The sequence below is a fragment of the Engraulis encrasicolus genome, chromosome 13 (assembly GCF_034702125.1).
Source record: "Engraulis encrasicolus isolate BLACKSEA-1 chromosome 13, IST_EnEncr_1.0, whole genome shotgun sequence".
In the NCBI taxonomy this organism is placed as follows: Eukaryota; Metazoa; Chordata; class Actinopteri; order Clupeiformes; family Engraulidae; genus Engraulis; species Engraulis encrasicolus.
In genome coordinates, this window is record NC_085869.1 from 47,341,720 (window position 1) to 47,361,545 (window position 19,826).

Sequence of the window (19,826 nt, forward strand, 5' to 3'; positions counted from 1 at the left end):
AGTTTGTGAACACAGCACAGGAGTCGAGGAAAATGGCACCTGGCACGCCTCAGAGCCTTTTGAGTCAGAGTCAAGCACAACTTGTGTCGGTCAGTGAGCTGCTCACAGTCAGTCTGTCTGTCTCGTCTGTGTACATGAGGATAAGCTATGAAAGAGATGTGGCAAGTTCTGTTGTTGTTTTTGTTCTCATGTGTTTTCATGATGCTGGAGGTGTTTATGTAATCTGGGTTAGTAGTGTGTGTCTCAGGTGAATGGGGTGAGCCCCTGAAGGGCACAGCCACCAGAGGGATCAGGCAGACCAGGTGATTTTCCACCAGTAAACACAATGCCATGCTGCATACCCTCTTCTCTACTATGCAACATTGAACACAATTGAAACAAAATACACCCACGTGTAACTGCATGACTATTAGTAGTTACAGTGTAGTACTGTATGAAGGCCAATTGTGCGTTGACTTGTTTGTAGAATTACCAACCTAGCAAACAGTTTTCCAAAAGGCATTTTAACTTTCTTTTTTTTACTCTTTTATCTAAGCATACAAGGATTAGGTTCAAGCAAAGATTCTTTCATAAGAATTAAGACTGTCTCTATTTGAAGTTTAAAGGTCAAACAAAGGTATTTGGATAAGGTTAGTCGACTCACCTTCCGCCTTTTATCTTAACCTCTTGACATCTTGGCTAATAATAAACAATCCAGAATACTTGAACGCTTTACTTGCATGCATATAATAAAAAAACATCTCTTTTAGAGACACATGGCTGTTGATTGTCGGAATGTTAGTAAAAATCCTCCCTCACAGTGACCTGTTCTATTTCCCCCGACAGAGTTGACATTCTGTCGTCATGGAGATAGCCTTGCAGACAGACAGGCCATGAAACAAAGCACTGCCCTGATTCGTCAAAGCTGATTATTGAGGCTGCCAGTTACCGTGCCACAACTTCCGCAACAAACATACAGAAGAGGCCATTTATATGTCCAATTACCATCTTCAGTGTTTGTTTCAAAACAAGCTGCACAGCAGGATAATACCACAGTAGTGAGTGACAGTATACATGTTTTTGTTTTGTTTATAAACACAGTGTTGTGAGGAGGGGCAAGACACTGGCAGCCAACCACGTGAGCGTATTTTTTGACCGACAGCAGTTTCCAACAATCAGAGGTTGAGTTGTGCGCAGCCAGGGTTGCACAGCCAGGGTAAAACAAAAAATGAGAACCCATTTATGTAATAGCACCACCTGGAAAGAGTAGCTACACAGGACACACAATATACACAAAACTTTGTTTATTCTGTTTTATCATCTGAATACCATTCCCACATATACAAATATTTCACTCAGATGCTACAATAAAGTGCTTCAGTGAAAGGTACACAAAAGGCCTCGTGCAATACAAACAAATGCACTTAAATAGTTTCCAACATTGTTTAGACTTAGAGGCATGGAACATGTCATACACACTCCAAAACAGTTATGAGTCCTTTGAAAACGAGATATTATATCTCAAGGGGCTATCCCCTAGAACAATACATTATCGATCATCAGTCCTTCCTACTTACATTAACCTTTCTTGAGTCTTGTGCAGTCGATACAACTTGTAATGTCACAAGAATCACCTCCAGGTTCCCTTTGTTGTTTCTACATACATAGTAGTCCACTTTTTTCTACTGAAATCACCAACATATCCTTGAGACGCTGTGACTTATCTTCTTGTGCAGATACTGCTGCCGCTCTCTTCGTGTCTTCAATTCCTCAAATTCAAAATAAGGAATCTGTTGACAAAAAATATCTGGTATGAATATGAGGTACAAGCAATAGTCATTTCATTGTGTTCACTGTTTATTGAAAAAAATAGTTTTATAAAATTGTAAAACTTGTAAAACTGCATACAATGAAACAGCATTGGGTTCATAGAATAGTGCTATTAAAACAGATTGTGATGTAGGAAACAAATCACGACTGTATTATTTCCTGTTCTGCAATGAACAGACATTTGCTCAGACGTGTTCATAAAGAACTCACTGTAATAAACTGTTTCAGCCCTGCTCCATATGCTACTTGAATATATGGGTAAGCATGTGCTAATATATAAACTTTATTACAGGCTCAAGGCCCACAAGAGACAATACAGTACATAGATCACCAAGAAATCACACATTTATATATAGACATTTTATACAACAATTGAATGTAATGTACTGTAGTGTAATCCTACCTGTATGACCTCGTAGCCTAGCTTCCGGAGGTGCCTCTGCTTGGTGACCTCCTGGCCCAGCAGGTGGTGTGTGTTGGTGCAGAAACGGTCTGGTCCGTCCAAACAGAGAGCGATCCTGCACAAGACAACAAACTATGTTTACCTGACGTTTTCTCGCAGGCATTTTTCTCACTGAAACCCTGCCAATTGCTAACCTGGCTCTTGCCAGCCAGCACCTTGTGTATTTCCACTCAGCTTCGTGAGCTTACACAAGGGTCTGGAGGATCTTCAGAGTTCCCTTACAGATATTTACAGACATCACTCACTCACTCATTCACACACAAACACAAATGCACGCACGCACGCACGCACACACACACACACACGCACACACACACACACACACACACACACACACACACACACACACACACACACACACACACACACACACACACACACACACACACACACACACACACACACACACACACACACACACACACACACACAAATATGCATTTGCCAGAGTGATGTTTAGGCCTCACCTTCTGTAGGCTTGTTCCCATTGTGAGAGATGCAAGATCATGCCCTCTTCATCCACATTCAGCTCCACATCTGTAGTGACACACATTACAATAAACTGTAGTGACACACATTTCATGAATCAAGGTCAACCCTATAACTTCTGACTGAAGTAAATAAAATAGCACATTATTAAAGAATTTGTCAGCAAACATTGAAACTGCTGCAAACATGTAGTAAAAAAGTTACATGTGAGCTGAAGAATTTTCAAATAGAACTCTAGAAGACCTAGAGGGAAAATATATTTACTCCTCAAAGAGTTAATGAAGTCTTACAAGACAAATACCTCTGGTATAGATACTAATCCATTTTATTGAAGTGGGTGTGACATTTTGGGCAATCATTTAAGGCCATAACGATGGATTAAAGAGAGCTCATCGGTACGAGGTTCATCATTACCTCCACTTAAACTACCTCTTTACCCTGCACACTGTTCTAATTGGGAAGTCCTTTATACTTGACTGTGTACAGATCTACACCACCACGTAAGCCTACTGTATACATTAAGGAACGGACTGTAATTCCCCCATGCCATATGATGATCGGGATCCGCGCTTACCTACGGTGTATCCACTCTTCGTGTAGACATTTGTCGTGAAGTAATTTCGTCCACCAAGCACCTTACAGAGAGGATAATAGACCATCTTGAAGAGGAAGCCCTCTAGTGGGCTTTCGATGAAATGGTGGACTGATGAGAAATTCTTCACATGGTAATGAAAAGGAAGTTTTGGTCCCTGCAGAAAACAGCAAAGCACAAAGCGGAGACTAGGTTTGATTTTATGATGGATACAGACACATATTCAATGGAGTCAGGTAGCACTATTTTACGATGTCAGTATTACTGTCTTATCTGTTTAACTAGTGTTGTACTCAGGACCGTTGACAGCTTTGGCTAGATCCGGGACATAGTTCTTTGAAAGGACCCCTCCCAATACATGTAATGAAATGGGGACCCAATTCTGGGTGGTTCAGTTGTGTCGCCAGCTATACTGCATTTGGTATTGGTATGCAGTAGAGATGATTTTAGAGATGCAGTGGAGTTGATGTGTTTATTCACACTAGGGCTGCACGATATCAGAAAAACAATGGATACACAACAACAGCATGCAATACCTTGATAACTATATTTCAGCAATATTTAGAAACATAGCTGAGAGTTTTTCTTGTCACTTATTTGTTGGCCTGTGTGGGGGCGTGGCTTTGGTCATGGCAGGCTTCTTGTGCATTTGTTGATATTCAGCTAGTGAGTGATTGGAATGTACAGAACTGTTTTAAGTCATTTTCACAATACCCATATCGCCACTCTTCATATGGCGTTTTCAATACATTTCCGTTATCATATATACTGTATGATAGTGTATATATTGTACCAACCTGGTAGTGGGTACATTCCAGTGAGGTGCACATGTTGAGCTGTGTAAGCTGGGCTAGGGAAGTTCTGTCCAAGCCATTATTTTGTTCTGTTGGGGAGAGACAAGAGGGATATTTTAGACTGAGAGCCAGGTCATTTTAAGCACAAGAATTCAACACCACAAACAAATACACTTAGGTGTAAGACTAAATCAAAAAATGGAAATCTGGGATAATGGTGTTAGAAATAGCGATTCATTTTGATTTCACAGACACACATAGGTGCTAATAATGGGTTTAAGGCCAAAGCACTTCTGCGGTGGACATGGTGGTTCGATAAATGATGAGAAAAAGCCCAAGGGCCAGTTTACATTAGACCATAGTACCTGTATCGTTTCAATCGCGGATGCACTGTCCGTGCACATTAAAATGCTAGAAAACGACTCCACAAGCGTAACAATTTGACTCCGCCACAGCCCCACGTCTTAGTTAGAGCGTGGATTTCTGTGCTTAAAATGACTGACATGAAACATAGAGAAAAAAACTGACAAACACTTACCTGCCAATCTCTGCAGAAAATAGGGACTGAACACCTTGGAGACGAAGTTGATCGGAAACCTCTCCAGGTGTATGCAGGCGTGCAGCAAGTTGAGCAGCGCCCGTGGTTGAAACTGGGCGAACCTGGAGCTGAGGACACTCTCCAGCTTCCCAAACATCTGGCTGGCGCAGTGCGGGAGGTAGCTGAGCCGGCCCAGGGCCACCATCTGCTTGGCGATCTGAGGGGTGCTGTAGGCGTCGGCGCTTTGGACGAAACGCTCGGCCACGGCTTCGAAAACGGCGGCGGAGCGCCAGCGCGCGTGCAGACAGTGTTCCATCGCCGCGCCGATGAGCTCGGGGTCGCACGCTTCCATGCGGCCGAGCAGCTCCTGCTCCAGGGCGCGCAGGAACGCCGTGCTGTGTTGAGATAGCCTGGTGAGGGACTGGAGAACGCCGGTGAGTTCAGAGTCACTATAGGAGGCCATGGTGAGAGAGGCACGCTGGATCAGCTTCTGGATAAGCACCACGGGCTGGCCCTCGCGCAACACCGACAAGGAGGACAGGATGTTGGTCACGGCGGTCGGCGGCAGCGTGTGCGTCAGCCGCTCCGCGCACCTGTGCAGCTTGGTGACGGGGTCTGGGTAGATGTGGCGGTTCCCAATGAGAGAAAAGAAGGCGTAGAGATTAGAAGCTTCTAGTGGGGTGAGATCGCCGTCGATACTCGCCCCGATGGATTTCAAAGCCTCCTTGAAGAGCTCGGACGACGGACCCTCTAAGCTGTACACTACCTCTCCGAGAAGGCAGAGGTTAGTGACGTCTACGTCTTCTTCGTGAAGCTTCCGGAGGCACTCGTTCTTCAGCTTCGAAACAAGACCCGCCGGGCTGTCGGGACTCATGCCTAACTTGACACAGACGCCCATCAGGGTGGCGAGGCCAGACACGCTCACGCCGTTAGGGGTGTCCCTCACCATGTTCCACATCTCGGCCTCTGGGAAGGAGCGGGAAGCCTGAGCAGCAGGGGCAGCAAGCCCTCTGTCTGGGGCAGACAGGGATAGTGTGCGGACTTCACTTGAAGGCAGTGCGTGAGACTGGATGTGGTACCTGTGATGTTTGTAAAAGGGCAGACCAAAACAATAAAAAACAGTCAACATGATGTAGTTCAGGCATAATCAGAGATGTGTAGGATTATAGTTATGGATGTAATTACACAAGTAGTTTGATATTACATAACATAGGTCTACTACTGTAATAACATCAGTACTTCTACTTCATTGATACATCTCTAAGCACACCACAATGCTCTTAGCACAATTGATCTGGACACTGAACTGTAACGAACTGGACATATAACAGTACCTTTGGATCTGGTTGATAACGTTGAGATCTCTCTCTTCCAACATGTTGCTCAGTTGAAGTGCTGAAGCACCCCGCCCACCATGTGACAGGTGAAGGCTGCATCGCTGCTGCTGTGTCCTGTTACACGGTGCCAGCTGTGTTCGAGTTCTGCCCAGAGCATTTGGGTCACCCACTCGCATTAATCTTCGGCATACTTTGTGGGAACCGAACTGACCAACTGTCCTCACTGAGGATATCAACACTACTGAATTCATTCTGTCTGTGAAGTTGCCTAAGAAGAAGAAAAAACAGACAACCACATTCACTACCATATCTTACTGTAGCGTACCAGTAAAAAGTTACAACAGCATCATTGTTTAAAAAAGCAAACCGTATGCATGCATACCGACTCTGGAACTCCACAAACAAAATGAAAGTGCATGGGTTTGCAGCTACAATGTAACGCAAGGCAAAACTACTACAAAGGCTACCATGTAGCCCAAAACTTAGACAAAATGGTAGCCCATTACAGTGGGCTACTACAGATGTAAATAAACCAGCCAATTAAAAGAACACTTGAACAGTGCAGTGGATATGTAATTAATATTTGCATATAAAAAAAACTAAGTAAAACTTGATAGACTTACCAACTGTTGTTGTCACAGTCAGGGGAACACTGATGAATGAAGAACACAGTGTTGTCTCTCTCACTCTGTACGTTTGGTAACACGTTGTGTAAGACCATTACATACCATGCTTACATATCGTATGCTCTATGCCTCCCTCTGGCGGTAGAAGGCAAATACTGACTTTCATTTTCTTGCTCATCAATCCCATAATGCAACTACGAGGTAAACAGAGGAATTCATGATGGCCGCTGACAGTGATGTGAGTGATGTGTCTCTTTCCACTTACAACGTAATCTTATCTTGGTTTGAGAAGATATGAAGACAGTTTGAAATCACGACAGCATGACCTAAGAATAAAACTAAAACCTTCTGCTTTTTTCAGCCCGAGTCGGAGGTGTTCGAGATCACAGACTTTACCACCGCTTCGGAGTGGGAGAGGTAGGATAACGATAGGTAGAGGAATTTGTTCAGCTAAAGCTAATTTGCTAGCTTGTTTTTAACTGTTAACACGTACATTAGGGGTCTTGTCCTGTTCCTGAAGCAAAGTGCATGGTATATGATTAAATCAAACAGTGATGCAATAGTCGCTAGACCTGAGTTATTTCTCGTCAAACGGAAGGTGGTACCTGGAGGATTCGTGCTAATGTGACACTCGCCTAATCCTGCCAGATGATGTTGACTAAGGAATTGACTTTATGCCAGTGGGCTAAGTGGAGAGATAAGTACGAATAAATAAATACGAACACTACATTTCACCGAGGTGACCGTTATGTTTATTGCTAGGTGTTATTGTCTTTCCTTGCGTGCTGGACTTGCATTGGTCAGTTTGACGATATGCCATCTCCACGCCCAACAGGTTTCTGACAGCTAGTTTTATCAGTCAGATCTTGGCCTATGAGTCAGTAACGTGGGTCGCTGTCAACTGCACAGCTGTCAGGTCAGATGCCATTTGTTGCTGATGTTGTGGTGACGCTGCGTGTTAAAGCTGACCAAGACCTGAGTGCAATGTTGATAAATGCTTAGCAAAAGCAGTATTGCTGCACTTAAAATTGTAGGCCTACTGTAAATTAGTTTTCTTCATTAGTTGTAGTCTTTTATGTCTTATGTAGTAAGGATGTGTGGCCACTTGTTAGGCCTATATGCAATTCACTTCAATATACTTCACCCTATTACACAATAATCCTAATGCCAAAAAAGACTGGACATGACATGGCACGACACAAATCATTGCCTTTGCAACACAAATATCGCACACTGTGCCTCATTTCTGGAGCAAAGTGTTTATCAGGGATTGTTGGAGTGTGGCTGACTGTATTGCTATCGCCGGTGTTTGTGTTTGCTGATGGTGCTGTATACTTTCAGGTTTGTGTCAAGAGTAGAGGAGGTCCTTAATGACTGGAAACTGATTGGCGGCAGTGTTGGGAAAGCCCCTGAAAAGGTAGGTTGTTTAGATTGGTAAGAGATTATTTTAACTTTCTCTTTCATTCCCAATTATTCTCATTGTTCTGCACTGTACTGCACTGCACACATTCCTTAGGACATATTAGACCTGTTGAGCTTCTTTACAGTCTTCTGGGCAAGTTATGTCAACACAGAAATACTGTTTGCATAAGATAATCAACTCTGCTACTTGCCCTCACTGTCTGATCGAAGTAGAACTTAAAGCAACATTACATAGTTTTGTCTTTCTCAGTATACGGTCTGCAAACCAATTTAGGGGATCATGGTGAGAGACACTCCTGAATTCACATTGGTGACCTGTAGCCCATCTCTTTAAAACGTTGTTGCTAATGACTTTGCAAATGTATGCGGTTGCCAGTGGGAAATTGCACTTCAAGAAGTTAGGTAGTGATGATGTTGAAAATTGTAACCCTGCATGGGTTATAAATACATTAAAAGAAGTTATGGAAAGTGGGCTGAGTCTCTGCCGTTCGAAAGACACAATTCTGCTTTCATCCTGTAGGACCATCTTACAGAAAGCTATTTAATGTTTCTGGAACTAAACATGCATTCTGTCACTGGAACATCATGAACCGTATAGAAACAACTCGTCCTACTCTATAGCCCAAGTTACCTTTTGTGACAAATCACTTTTATTTGCATATTGAGAACTCAAACAACCCTTGTCTCGCCTCCCCTGTCTCTTTCCCCCTCCCCTCTCTCTCCTCTCTGTCTTTGTCACACGTGTCCAGGGAGACTACACCAATGGCACGTGGGAGGAGAAGAATCAGGAGATCAGCTTTGCAGATTTTAAATTCTGCGTCACGCACCACTACCTGAAGCAGGAGGGCTCATCGGATAATGAGGGAAAGGAGGAGCAGGAGGAAGGTACTGTACTGTATTTTAATATACCGGTACTGTATTATACGGTACCGTGCTGTACTGTACTATACTGTGCTTTGCTGTACTGTACTGTACTATAATCTACTGTACTGTTATACTCTACTGTAATGTATTGTACTGTGTTGTACGGTACTGTATCATACTGTAATGTACTGTACTATACTGTACTGTACTGTACTGTACTGTACTGTACTGTGGTGCCAGAGAGCACATCCGTGCAGTGATGATGACATGCCATCTGGCACCATGGTAAAAACTATTTAATTGAACAATAGAACAAACAGTCTTATTGCAATAGCTGCCCGGTCATGTGTAATGCTCTCCAGCAGTGCTGGTGGATTGCACACATTTCCAGAGTGAGATTTTCTGAGCAAATTCATTAGCCACGAACCAAAAGTAGTAGCCTTTTCATGCTGATGGGATCACTGGGATTGTAAAGTACTGTATGCCCACCATGTTTGTTGTGCATTTTTAGTTATCCCAGGAGTTATGTCATGATTCTTGAAGCATGGCCCTCTTTTCCCTGAATGAATACATACAGTTTGATGGCGTGGATGTGTTTGAATTGCATTTTCCTAACTATCTGCACGTCTGTCCTCTAACTAGTATTCCGTTAATAATGATTTTATTTTCAGACAGTCTAGGTTAGATCTAACTAATTTTCCTCTCCGATCAATGTATCATAGTCCACCTTTTTTGATTTGTTCCTGTTCTGACGCTAGTACCAGTCAGTAGACAGCTAATGAACCTTGTTTGACCCGCTTGTTGATCTGTCCTCCCATTGTTGTTGTTGTTGTTTTCCTCCCTCACAGATGCCTTCCCTGCGGCCATGCAGGACCTGCTATGCATGAACAATGACTTCCCTCCCAGAGCACACTGCCTCGTCCGATGGTGCGAACCCCATTCCCCATGCAACATTCAACCCAAACCTACTCCACGCATAATGAACTGACACTTCCATGCAGCACTGAACCCAATCTCCCCATGCAACATTCAACCCAAACCCACTCAACTCATACTGACCTGATATGGACATTGTAAACACTGCCTCGTCCGATGGTGCAAACCCCACTCCCCATTCAACATTCAACCCAAACCCACTCAACTCATACTGACCTGATATAGTAGAGTAGAGTAATATTTATTAATCCCGAAGGAAATTTAGGTGTCTAGTAGCATACATACAAAAAAAGAGATATGTACATTGTAAACACTGGTTCATATGTATGATGGTGCGAACTTGACTTCCATGCAGCACTCAACTCAATCTCCCCATGAAACACTCCGCTCAAACACAGTGAGCTCTTAATGAACTGATATGTTCATTGTAAACACTGTCTTGTCCGATGGTGCCAACATGACTTCCATGCAGCACTCAAACCAAACTCCCCATGCAACACTCAGCCCAAACCCACTAAATGCATACTTAACTGATTAAAACAATGTGCTGTTAACTTACCGTAGAAGTCAGAGTAGGTGTGATGGTGTCTAGAGTAGACATTTGGACATGTCATGTCAACATCTGAGCAGCCATTTATGTGCAGCCATTTTGGTGCTAAGAGTGGGGGAGCATACTGCTTTTGTATATACAGAGTACACCAGTCTTGTCTGAGGGAGGTGGTCATCCTTTTTACAAACACTTTTAGTTCATCTAATGTGACTTGTGTGTTTTGTGCTTGTGTTTGTGGCCAGGTATGGCATGCGTGAGTTTGTGGTCATCTCCCCCGGAACCAACTGCGAGGCCATCATCAGCGAGTCCAAATGCAACCTGCTGCTCAGCTCTGTGTCCATCGCTCTGGCCAACACCGGATGGTAGGTCAAGTTCAATAGTATTTCTGCATGCTTGTTTTTTCGTGTTTTTTTAAAGATGTATTTTGGGCTTTTCTTGCCTTTATTGGACAGGACAGTTTCAGATGAGACTGGAAAGTGATATAAAGTGAGAGAAAAACGTGGAAAGATCTGGAAACGAGAATTGGGGGCCAGAATTGGACCCGGTTCCCCCCGGTATAACAGTACCGTGCCTCAGCCGTTTGACCTGCGTCCAAGACCACGCACGCTCTTTTTTCCTTTGTGATGGTTGATCAGTCCGTCTTACGGTCGTAAACTGATTTTTGATGCCCATCACCGGATGGTAGGCAATGCTTTACAGAATACGTGCTTGCTTGTTTTTAGTTGTGTGCAAGCAGTTCTGAAAGGCACTGTGTTGGTCAGTTGGACAGTTGGACACCGTCTCGCTTTTTTTCTGTGTACAAGACTTTGGTTTGTTGTTCACCTTGTTCCAATGCTGTTTAATATTTCAGGCTGCAACTTTTAGTGAGAAGATTGCCATCAGTAACTGGGTGTATCAAGCTAAATCATTTCTCAGGTGCTGGTCAGAGATGTTTCCACAGCTATTTTAAGCAGCAGAAGCTGAACAGCAACAAAATATTAAAGGTGTTTAACATTGTTAACATTGTCTTCCTAGTATCATGTTTGGCGTGTAGGCGTATAAAAGTGGGATGATGTTGACCATCCTCCTGGAATAAGCCCCTTTCAGGCTGATTCAAGACCCCGTCCTGCATCATTTGCATCACTGTGTCGCAGTTTATTCCAGGAGAATGACCTGCCTGGCATAACATCACTCTTCACTTAATGGCCTCCCGATAACAAATGCTTGTTGACAAGGCGGAGACCTGGCAAAGGCTGTTGATTGCAGGCATGACATTCACACGCCGTGGTTCATCGCCTATTGTCCCCCCCGCCCCCCGAACACAGCTCAGCGATAGCAGTTTGTGTTTGTTAGCCCCTCTTGTCATTTGATCACATCTTTGCAGCCCTGAAATTAAAGATTTTTAATTAGAGAATGGAGGAGTACTGTGGAGTGGAGGGGAGGGAGGAGGGGTGTTCAAAAGAAACATGGCGCGTCAACGGATAAACAGCGTCCCAGAAGGATTGATCTGAGGCCTGTTAATGAGCTTAGTGTAAATGAACCTGGCTGGGTACCTCAATAACAAAAGATTAACAGCGCTCTGGCATTCCGGAAACGTCTCAGAAAACTCACCTCCGCATCCCTTCATGGCAAGTCAGACGGATTGTCGTATCAGCATCTTAGACAGACTGATGGCCATTGGGAGCTTGGCTTTCTCCTTTATGTCCTTGAAGCACATTTTTAGCTGTATTGTTTTGTAAGAAGAGAGAGAGTAATGCAGCTGATGGTTGGCAGAGATGGATCAGACTCAGCTTTATTGCTGTAGTGCAGAGCAATGATACAGAACCAGTGGAATTCACTTAGTATCTACCAGAGGTGCAGGAATATTGTGCTGTCTACAGAAAAAGAGCAGATAAATTATGGACTACTGCATAGGTAATGCCATATATCTTGAATGTGCAGTAGATAGTGTTTTTTTTTCTACCTACATGTATATGGTTTTATTTCAAACACCTGAATTCACAGAGATGAAAATGAAATGCAAAATGACAGTTTTAGGTTCTTTACTGGACAGCAAATGTACCATGTCAAACACTGTTTGACCAACAAAAATACAATGGCTTATCCTTTGAGTAAATAAGCATTGCATATGGGAAAAAATTGCAATGTTAACATTTAACAGTGTAGTCATGAGTGATTCGCTGTAAAGGGGACGATGTGTTGTGCAGCCGTACAGCAGTTATCAATCCTAAGGGATGAGAAGCAGTGGCGGCTGGTAGTCTGTCAAACAGGGGAGGCTGTTCAATTACAATATGTCCAGAACGCAAAATTAAGGGGGGGGGGGGGATTTTGACACACATCTTACATTGGTCCTGAGCCACATATGGCCTCACACACTAAAGGACTCTTGTTGAAACAAATTTGTTAATCATTAATCATTATCCCCCTTGTAGCCTATTCATAGGGAAATGTTTTTATTATTATTATTATTATCATTAGGCCTACCTCCGCCACATAATGATGTGATTTAGTTTGCCTTCGTTGTCTTTGTTCATTACTGGGTGCACGGCTTAACTTACCACTAGAGGTCGCAAAATCTTTAATTATTTACCAGACATTGCCAACACAGTAGGAAACAAGGACTCGCCACTCACGGGACTTGGCAGTTAACCAGTTGATAAGACACCACGAAAGCTCAAAAGAAACGGTTGTTCTTCCCTACCCTTTTCACCAAGTCAATATTAGGCAGTGCTCTGCTCTGCTCCTTGATATTCATTTTCTCCTCATAAGGACGACTGGAATTCGCCAGAATTTTATCCACAATGCTTGGCATTTTGCATAGCTCTCTAGCTTTCTTGCAAGCTAGCCCTAACGAAAAGTAGGCAACTTCAACTTTTGAATTGGGAGATTAAAAAGGATAAGGACATGCCACTATTAAGACTTTATTCGCAACACTAGTGTCACTAGGTTTACAAGAATATGTACACAAAACTGGAGTACACCGCAATGAATAGCTTCCCCACTGGTTACCACGATGAAACTTCTCAGTCAAATTAATAACATATCCGCATTTCGAAATGAAATCAACTACTGTAGCCTACTGACACGGGGTTCACCCAATCACAAGTCGGAGCTCCAGTCTCCGGTCCCTCCCCCCTCCTCTCTCTTCTCCATTCACTCCCAGTGAGGCTCAGTCTCAAAATCAAAAAAAATTCACGGCAATAGCCAATGACCGTTTAGCATTTTGCCATTGAAAAATCGTACAATCCCACATGCCATTGAAGTCCATTGAGACTCGACTCGCTTGCGTTGTCATGAGCGGAAAAAAACTTGTGCGAGCCTCGGGATCTTATAACAGATTGGTTTCATCTCTAAGTTGAGCACATGCATTTTCTATGGAGCTGGGTCTGAAATAGCAATGTTATTAAGTTGTGTAAAGCATTAGTTTACATACTATTCTCCGTGATTTTGGACAGGAGGCGGCGCCTCCCTTGTACTCAAAGAGGAATCGCCTCTGATGAGAAGGGGTGTGTTGGCACCGTTCTTCTTTCACACCTGCTGGATGGCAGGATGAAGAGAGTCAGTTTGGGGTAAAGGTGGTGCAGGGCACCATCTGCAGTGATGTGCTTGTTCACCGTGCGGAGACCTCAGTGCTCTTGATAAATGATGGCAGCCCAGCGGTGGGTATATCTGGGTGCCAGTGATCCATCGGGCAGCTTTCACCTTCTTCTTCTGAAGCACTTTATGGTTCGCCGTAACCTCAGAGATCACGTACACACACACAAGCATTGGCTAAATCACGGGCACTGGCTGAGTTTTGACGGAGGTGGGGGTCACAGCAGATCCTGCAAGGCCACCGGGAAAATGAAAACACGATCTGTCAAAAAGTTGAACATTTCTCAACATTTTTTTATGGAGGTTTGGCATTCAACACAGTGCATGGAGAACTACAATTCAGTGTGGCAGTGCGTGAACTCACCGATGTAAAGTGAATGGGAATGCTGTTCACGGTGTGACTACAGGGTGAGACAGATGTCATGCCGCACTGAAATGCAGTTTGTGACCTATTCTCAGGTGCTGCAGAGCTAGAAGTCCACTGGTATTCATACCAGGTGTACACAGGTGAGCTATTCGTGAGCCTTTTTTAGAAAGTATAGAAAGATGACTGTGCTATTTCTGACAAGAAGCCTGTGCTATTGTTGAGAAGTTCAGGAAGCAGGAGAGACTCTCGAAGATAGGAATGCTGTGAAAGCCCTTAGAAACTACAAGGCAAAATGTCAATATGTACCAAGTAACTTTTGTAGAAGTATAAGAACTTCTACAGCTGTTGGTATGGATGTGGGTACACTATATGCAATGTATGGCTTCTTGCCCACCAGAAGTTCATTTTTCTCCCTTCTTGGCCTTGGCCTTGAAATGAGGTGGCAGGTTGTTTCCTGGCATAATCATGATGCCAGGTGGGAAAACCCATCCTTCAAAGGTTGTCAAATGGAGCCACAAACACTCTGGGTATTCTTAGGAACTAACTTCTCTACGATGACATGGAACTTTCATTGATGACATGTCAACTAAATTGACACACTGTATTGACAAAAGAAAGCTTTTAGGTATAAAAGATTAATAAAAAAGAACCCAGAATATTTCAATGTTGCAAGAATGGCATAACGGAGACAAAAACGATTGTTGTTCTTGAAAATCAGCATTATCCTTGTGTTTTGGTGAATGACATGACGTTTGTCTAATTACAGAAAACTTCTTAAGCAGGAATAAAACCTTTCAGTCGGCTCAGATGTGTGAGGCGCAGGCAGATATTGAACTGCTTTTTCCAAGATTTGGAAGCTGTTACATCTTCTCATTTCACCACACAAGAGTGCCTTTGATTAGTCTGATGCAGGTTTCATATCCAGCCCCTTATTAAGCAAATAAGCTCATTTCGTACTAATTTTGTCTTTGAGTGAAACTGCCAGCTGAGCTGTTTCCATATTAATGTAATGTTTGCCGTTGTAGTGAGCGAGGATTTGTGTTTATTGATTGATTATGGAGGGTACACAAGTGTCATCATTTTAGTCCTCTAATTGGACACTAGCAGTCCAGTCCTGGGAGAACATGGAGCTCTAAAAAAGACTCGTCAGTGTTTCCCGAAGAACATTTGAAGAGTTCAGATGCAAAACCCTGTTAAAGCTATTAGAAAATGTGTCTTAAAAAGTACAAAGTGGGCCCAGCCGTGGCCTAGTCGGCTGGGCACTGGAGTGCAACTTGGGTGACCCGGGTTCGATTCCTGACCTGGGTCATTTCCTCCTCATGTCAGATACTCCCCTGTCTCTCTCTCCCACTCGTTTCCTGTCCCACTCTTCGCCGTCCTCTCTAAATAAAGTTGAAGTCGACAAATGGCTGGGGGAAACTCTGCTCCTTTTGTGGTATCTCATGGCATATCCGTTAGTACACAGGCTGATAATTGAGGAGGAGGAAGAGGAGAAGGAGGAGATGCTGTTTACGTTGATCAGACACACTGGAGTCCAGAGTACAGTGGCACAGAGCGAAGCTTATAGATATGTCATATGTCTGAGAAGGGGGATCACATCGGTTTTCAACACTGAACTTGGGTTAATGAGTAGCATTGTGACGTATTGGTTACGACTGTTCTTGTAGGTTATTATGGACATAGATTGTAGTACTGTACATGGGTATACTGAATACTGTAGGTACCCGTATGAGCCTGCGATGTTGCACAGGGGGCGTCCTCTGCTGGTCGTTTGCAGTAGCACATGCACAGACCAAACTGGTATTTGTCCATACAATATGGTATCCTGGTAAATTTTCAGATATGAAATGAAAGGAGCAGCAAACTTTGATGTGCAACTGCAGCTGTGAATATAATGGCTAGGAGCAGAGTTTTATACAGTAGAAGTACTCTTACAGATGCAATTTCAACACTCCAATTTGAAACCATGTAATCATCATACCACTACTTCTACCTCTTTATACAACTCTGGCTAGGAGGAGGTCATCAAGGGCAAAGCAGGGAATGCAGCAGCAGCAGCAGCAACAGTAGAGTTCATCAGTATGTCCTGATTCCAGTACCTGGATTCTCAATTGAGTGTGGACACCTACCAAAACACATTGCAATAACCCCAGCCAGATATCCAGTACGGCATTGGCAACTTTGCAACTTTGGCTGGTCCATCAGAGGTCAGGCGGCTATAATGTGATGGGCGTTCACCTGGTTCAGGAGGATATACTAAGACAAGCGTCTGAGTTTGAGCAGACTGAGTGAGAGGGGCTGCCTATTGAATTGCAGAGTTTTGCTTTTTCTATGACTGACTTTGACCTGCTGGTTTCCCCGGGCAAAAGCTTGCAGAGTCAGTGGTGGGGTAGGGCTGTAAAATAATAATAGATACCGATGCGTCGATCCTATGGCCGACAATCGATTCGAATCGTATTATATTGTGGGGCATTCTTATTTATCAGAAATTATCGAATTGCTGACCCCTGCGCAATGCTCTAGCTCCATAACATAATAAAAGTGGAACAGTAATTGGGGAAAAAATGAATCGAATTGAATCATATCGTATCGTGGGACATTCTGAAATATAGAAAATAATCGAATCGCTGCCTTAAGAATTCAATATCAAATTGAATTGTCATGGAGACTGTGATTTACACCCCTAGGTGGGAGGTAGCAGAGCTGTCTGGGGTCACCCGCACTGCTGGAAGCTGCTTTGATGTGTGTGAATCTGTGATTCTTTGTGTTTGACAGTAAGGGCCAAATAAGCACTACTTTTCTGTTTGAAGACTGCTTCTGTATTAAATCAAGCCTCGGTTTGTAATTTTGGTATTTGTGTCTGAAGAGAAAAAAGGAAGGTAGGGGTTCAGAAAGCCAGTGTTTTGTTTCATTTCTTACTTTTTTTAATGGCATTTTATTGGCTTGAAGAAAAAAAACCTTTGTGTGGTCCAGCCTGCTGGTTCCCAAAGCAACGTGCTTTCAATAGGTTGTGACATTTCACTTAGCAACTGAGGCAGAAGATGAAAGCGCGGATCGCCCTGGCAACCTGCCTAGCTGCCTGCCTGGTACACAGGGCTGGATTAACGCACAGGCTAGATATGGCTGCAGCCTACAGGCCCCCACCTGCAAGGGGGGCCCTGATTGGTCAAAACTTAATTGCAGAACTGTGACAAGATGCAATATTGAAAAATGAATATGTCGTGTTGAGTGCAGTTGGTAGACATGTTATCCTTAATTCCTCGCTCGTAATTATGACACTGTGTATGTAAATTTGTTGCTAAATTTGCCCTCTGGGGGAGGTCCACAGCAGCCTTTAGCCAAGGGGCCCCAGGCCATCTTAAACTGGCCCTGTCGATAGACGTCCTTGGGCGGCGCAGGTGGGATCAGCGGAAACATCTGGGCAGCCCCTGTTTTTGGACACATGATGCCCTGATCTGGAAATCCAAACGGGCAGAATACAAGGTGATGGTTTCCAAATCGGTCACAGTTTAGAAGGTGATACAAGGTGATCGTTTCCTAAAGTAAATAGTGCCACTGGCGTAGTTCATGTGGATGCTATCAATAGCTTTTTAAAGGCTGCAAAGAGAAGTATTGCTACAGTCAATGAGAGTATGTTATGACATTTAACATTATTATACAATCGATGGGTACAGTATTTTGAGTTGTGTCCTACAAGCAGGGACATAACTCAAGATTCAATATAAGGTTGAAATACATAATACACAGGCCAAATGCAGCGTATACAGGCCCGTGTACTCGATCATTGCTGTTTTGTTTGCCTGCTGTACCGTGCATGATTACATTGCACATGATGCACACTGTGTAATGCATTACTAAATAAATGAGATGCAACTGCAGCCTTGTTGAATCATAGCTGAATATGCTTGGCAAATGATTACAAGTAGTCATACAGTTAGATTGATCACAATTAACATCACGACAACGATTAAGTCATTACATGAATGCCTTTTGAAGGGTCGCAGAGACAAGAGTCTTATGTGAAGTGTGCAGTGTGTCTGGTGGGCTGGTGGGTGTCCTTAATGCACTTATCGTCGCTGTTTTAGATTGCACGTTCTACAGTGCGCACCTTGAAAACTGCAGTATTTAATCAGATTCAACGCTAGTCTTGCTGTATCATGGCTGTGAATATGGTGGCGCAAATGATTCTCGGTAGTCATACAGTTAGCTCACAATTACCATTACGAGTATGCAGATTGCCTTCGCTGCATGTCTAGACAGCACTTCATAGTTCAGCACAATTTTGCTGATGGAACTCTCTCTCTCTCTCTCTCTCTCTTTCTCTCTTTCTCTCTCTCTCTCTCTCTCTCTCTTTTTCTTTCTCTCTCTCTCTCTCTCGCGCGCAAATGCTAATGTTATTCAAGTTAATCGCTCAGCTTCCACTTCACCACTACACCCACCCACCCACCCACCCCCCTGCAGAGCTATCGCAACCACCTCAAAATAACCCACACGACTCCACTGTAAATGCCTTAGATGTTTCCTGAAGGGCCCGGGCCTTGCTCTACCAGGGAATATTATGCAGCTAATTGTGTTGTATTAGGTTGCTAATTATACTGATGCTAAAGCACAGCGGGGGAGGCCGCCAGTTGGAGGCTTGGGATTGTTGTTGACGCAGTGCATGCGATATTGCCTTGCCTTGCTGCAGAGGATGCTATTAGACCCAGGAAGATTTTTCTGCAGAGGATATTAGGAATTTTGAGCGATATTGTTTGTCTAGATGCCATCAGCTGTAAATAAAACTGCATATGTAATGGCAAAATAAATGGCCGGAAAATGCAAAATGGTCATAATGTTTTTCTATACCGTTTCTGCTGGTGTCAAGTCACTGAATATTCCACTAGGTGGCACTGTGGAGCTTCCTAAGTACAAACAGCCCTCCAGATTTTAGTCGCAAGTAGTGGTAGTGCTGGTGATAGTCATCATCATGGGTTTGTGGTTTTGACAAAATGAGATCCCATGGCCTTGACTGCGACTGGATGACATTATGTCATGTGTGTACCAAGCCCACATGAGTCATGGTCAGGCCAGCTCGACCCGACCGCCACCTTGCCCCAAACATTGGCATGACACAACGCACCCGTTGGTACAGCCCAGCAGGCTCACGAATCATTTGGTATCAAAAGTGCCTACTTGTAGTGGGCACCTTGCTCTCATTAAGTATGATTTGGGGGTGTATGGATAAGATAACTCTATGTATTTCTTTGCCCCAACCCCACTCCTTTCCCACTCCCCACACCTACTGAGATTGCCCTACTCACCAACTTAACATGCCCTTTCCAGCCAGGTGAAGCGCCTTTCATGTTGTACCGCTATTCGGATAAGAACCTCCTACTCACCGGCTTTGAAGACTTCTTTTGATAAGACCTATATTTACTCACTCAGCACACCTGTCTCCATTCCTGTTGGTAGACGCCTGAATGACAC

General features: G+C 43.7%; 2 protein-coding genes across 2 annotated transcripts in view; one reads left to right on the forward strand and one right to left on the reverse strand.

Annotated features, from left to right (window-relative positions):
- Positions 1–1,268: 1,268 nt before the first annotated feature.
- LOC134461835 (FAST kinase domain-containing protein 3, mitochondrial-like) lies at positions 1,269–6,701 on the reverse strand. Its single transcript, XM_063214675.1, has 8 exons — positions 6,646–6,701; positions 6,020–6,290; positions 4,686–5,764; positions 4,151–4,236; positions 3,336–3,510; positions 2,740–2,809; positions 2,213–2,327; positions 1,269–1,769 (listed from the first exon to the last, which is right to left on the reverse strand). Exons 2-8 carry the CDS (start codon positions 6,271–6,273, stop codon positions 1,671–1,673), a joined length of 1,878 nt encoding a protein of 625 aa, XP_063070745.1. The 5' UTR covers positions 6,274–6,290; positions 6,646–6,701; the 3' UTR covers positions 1,269–1,670.
- A 153-nt stretch (positions 6,702–6,854) lies between these two features.
- The window catches only part of rab3gap1 (RAB3 GTPase activating protein subunit 1), an 81,650-nt gene continuing 68,678 nt past the window's right edge, over positions 6,855–19,826 (forward strand). The window contains exons 1-6 of the mRNA XM_063214083.1: positions 6,855–6,886; positions 7,010–7,065; positions 7,990–8,065; positions 8,820–8,955; positions 9,783–9,861; positions 10,663–10,782. Of these exons, the coding sequence (XP_063070153.1) occupies positions 6,866–6,886; positions 7,010–7,065; positions 7,990–8,065; positions 8,820–8,955; positions 9,783–9,861; positions 10,663–10,782 (488 nt within the window). The 5' untranslated portion in view covers positions 6,855–6,865. The remainder of the gene's footprint in view (positions 6,887–7,009; positions 7,066–7,989; positions 8,066–8,819; positions 8,956–9,782; positions 9,862–10,662; positions 10,783–19,826) is intronic.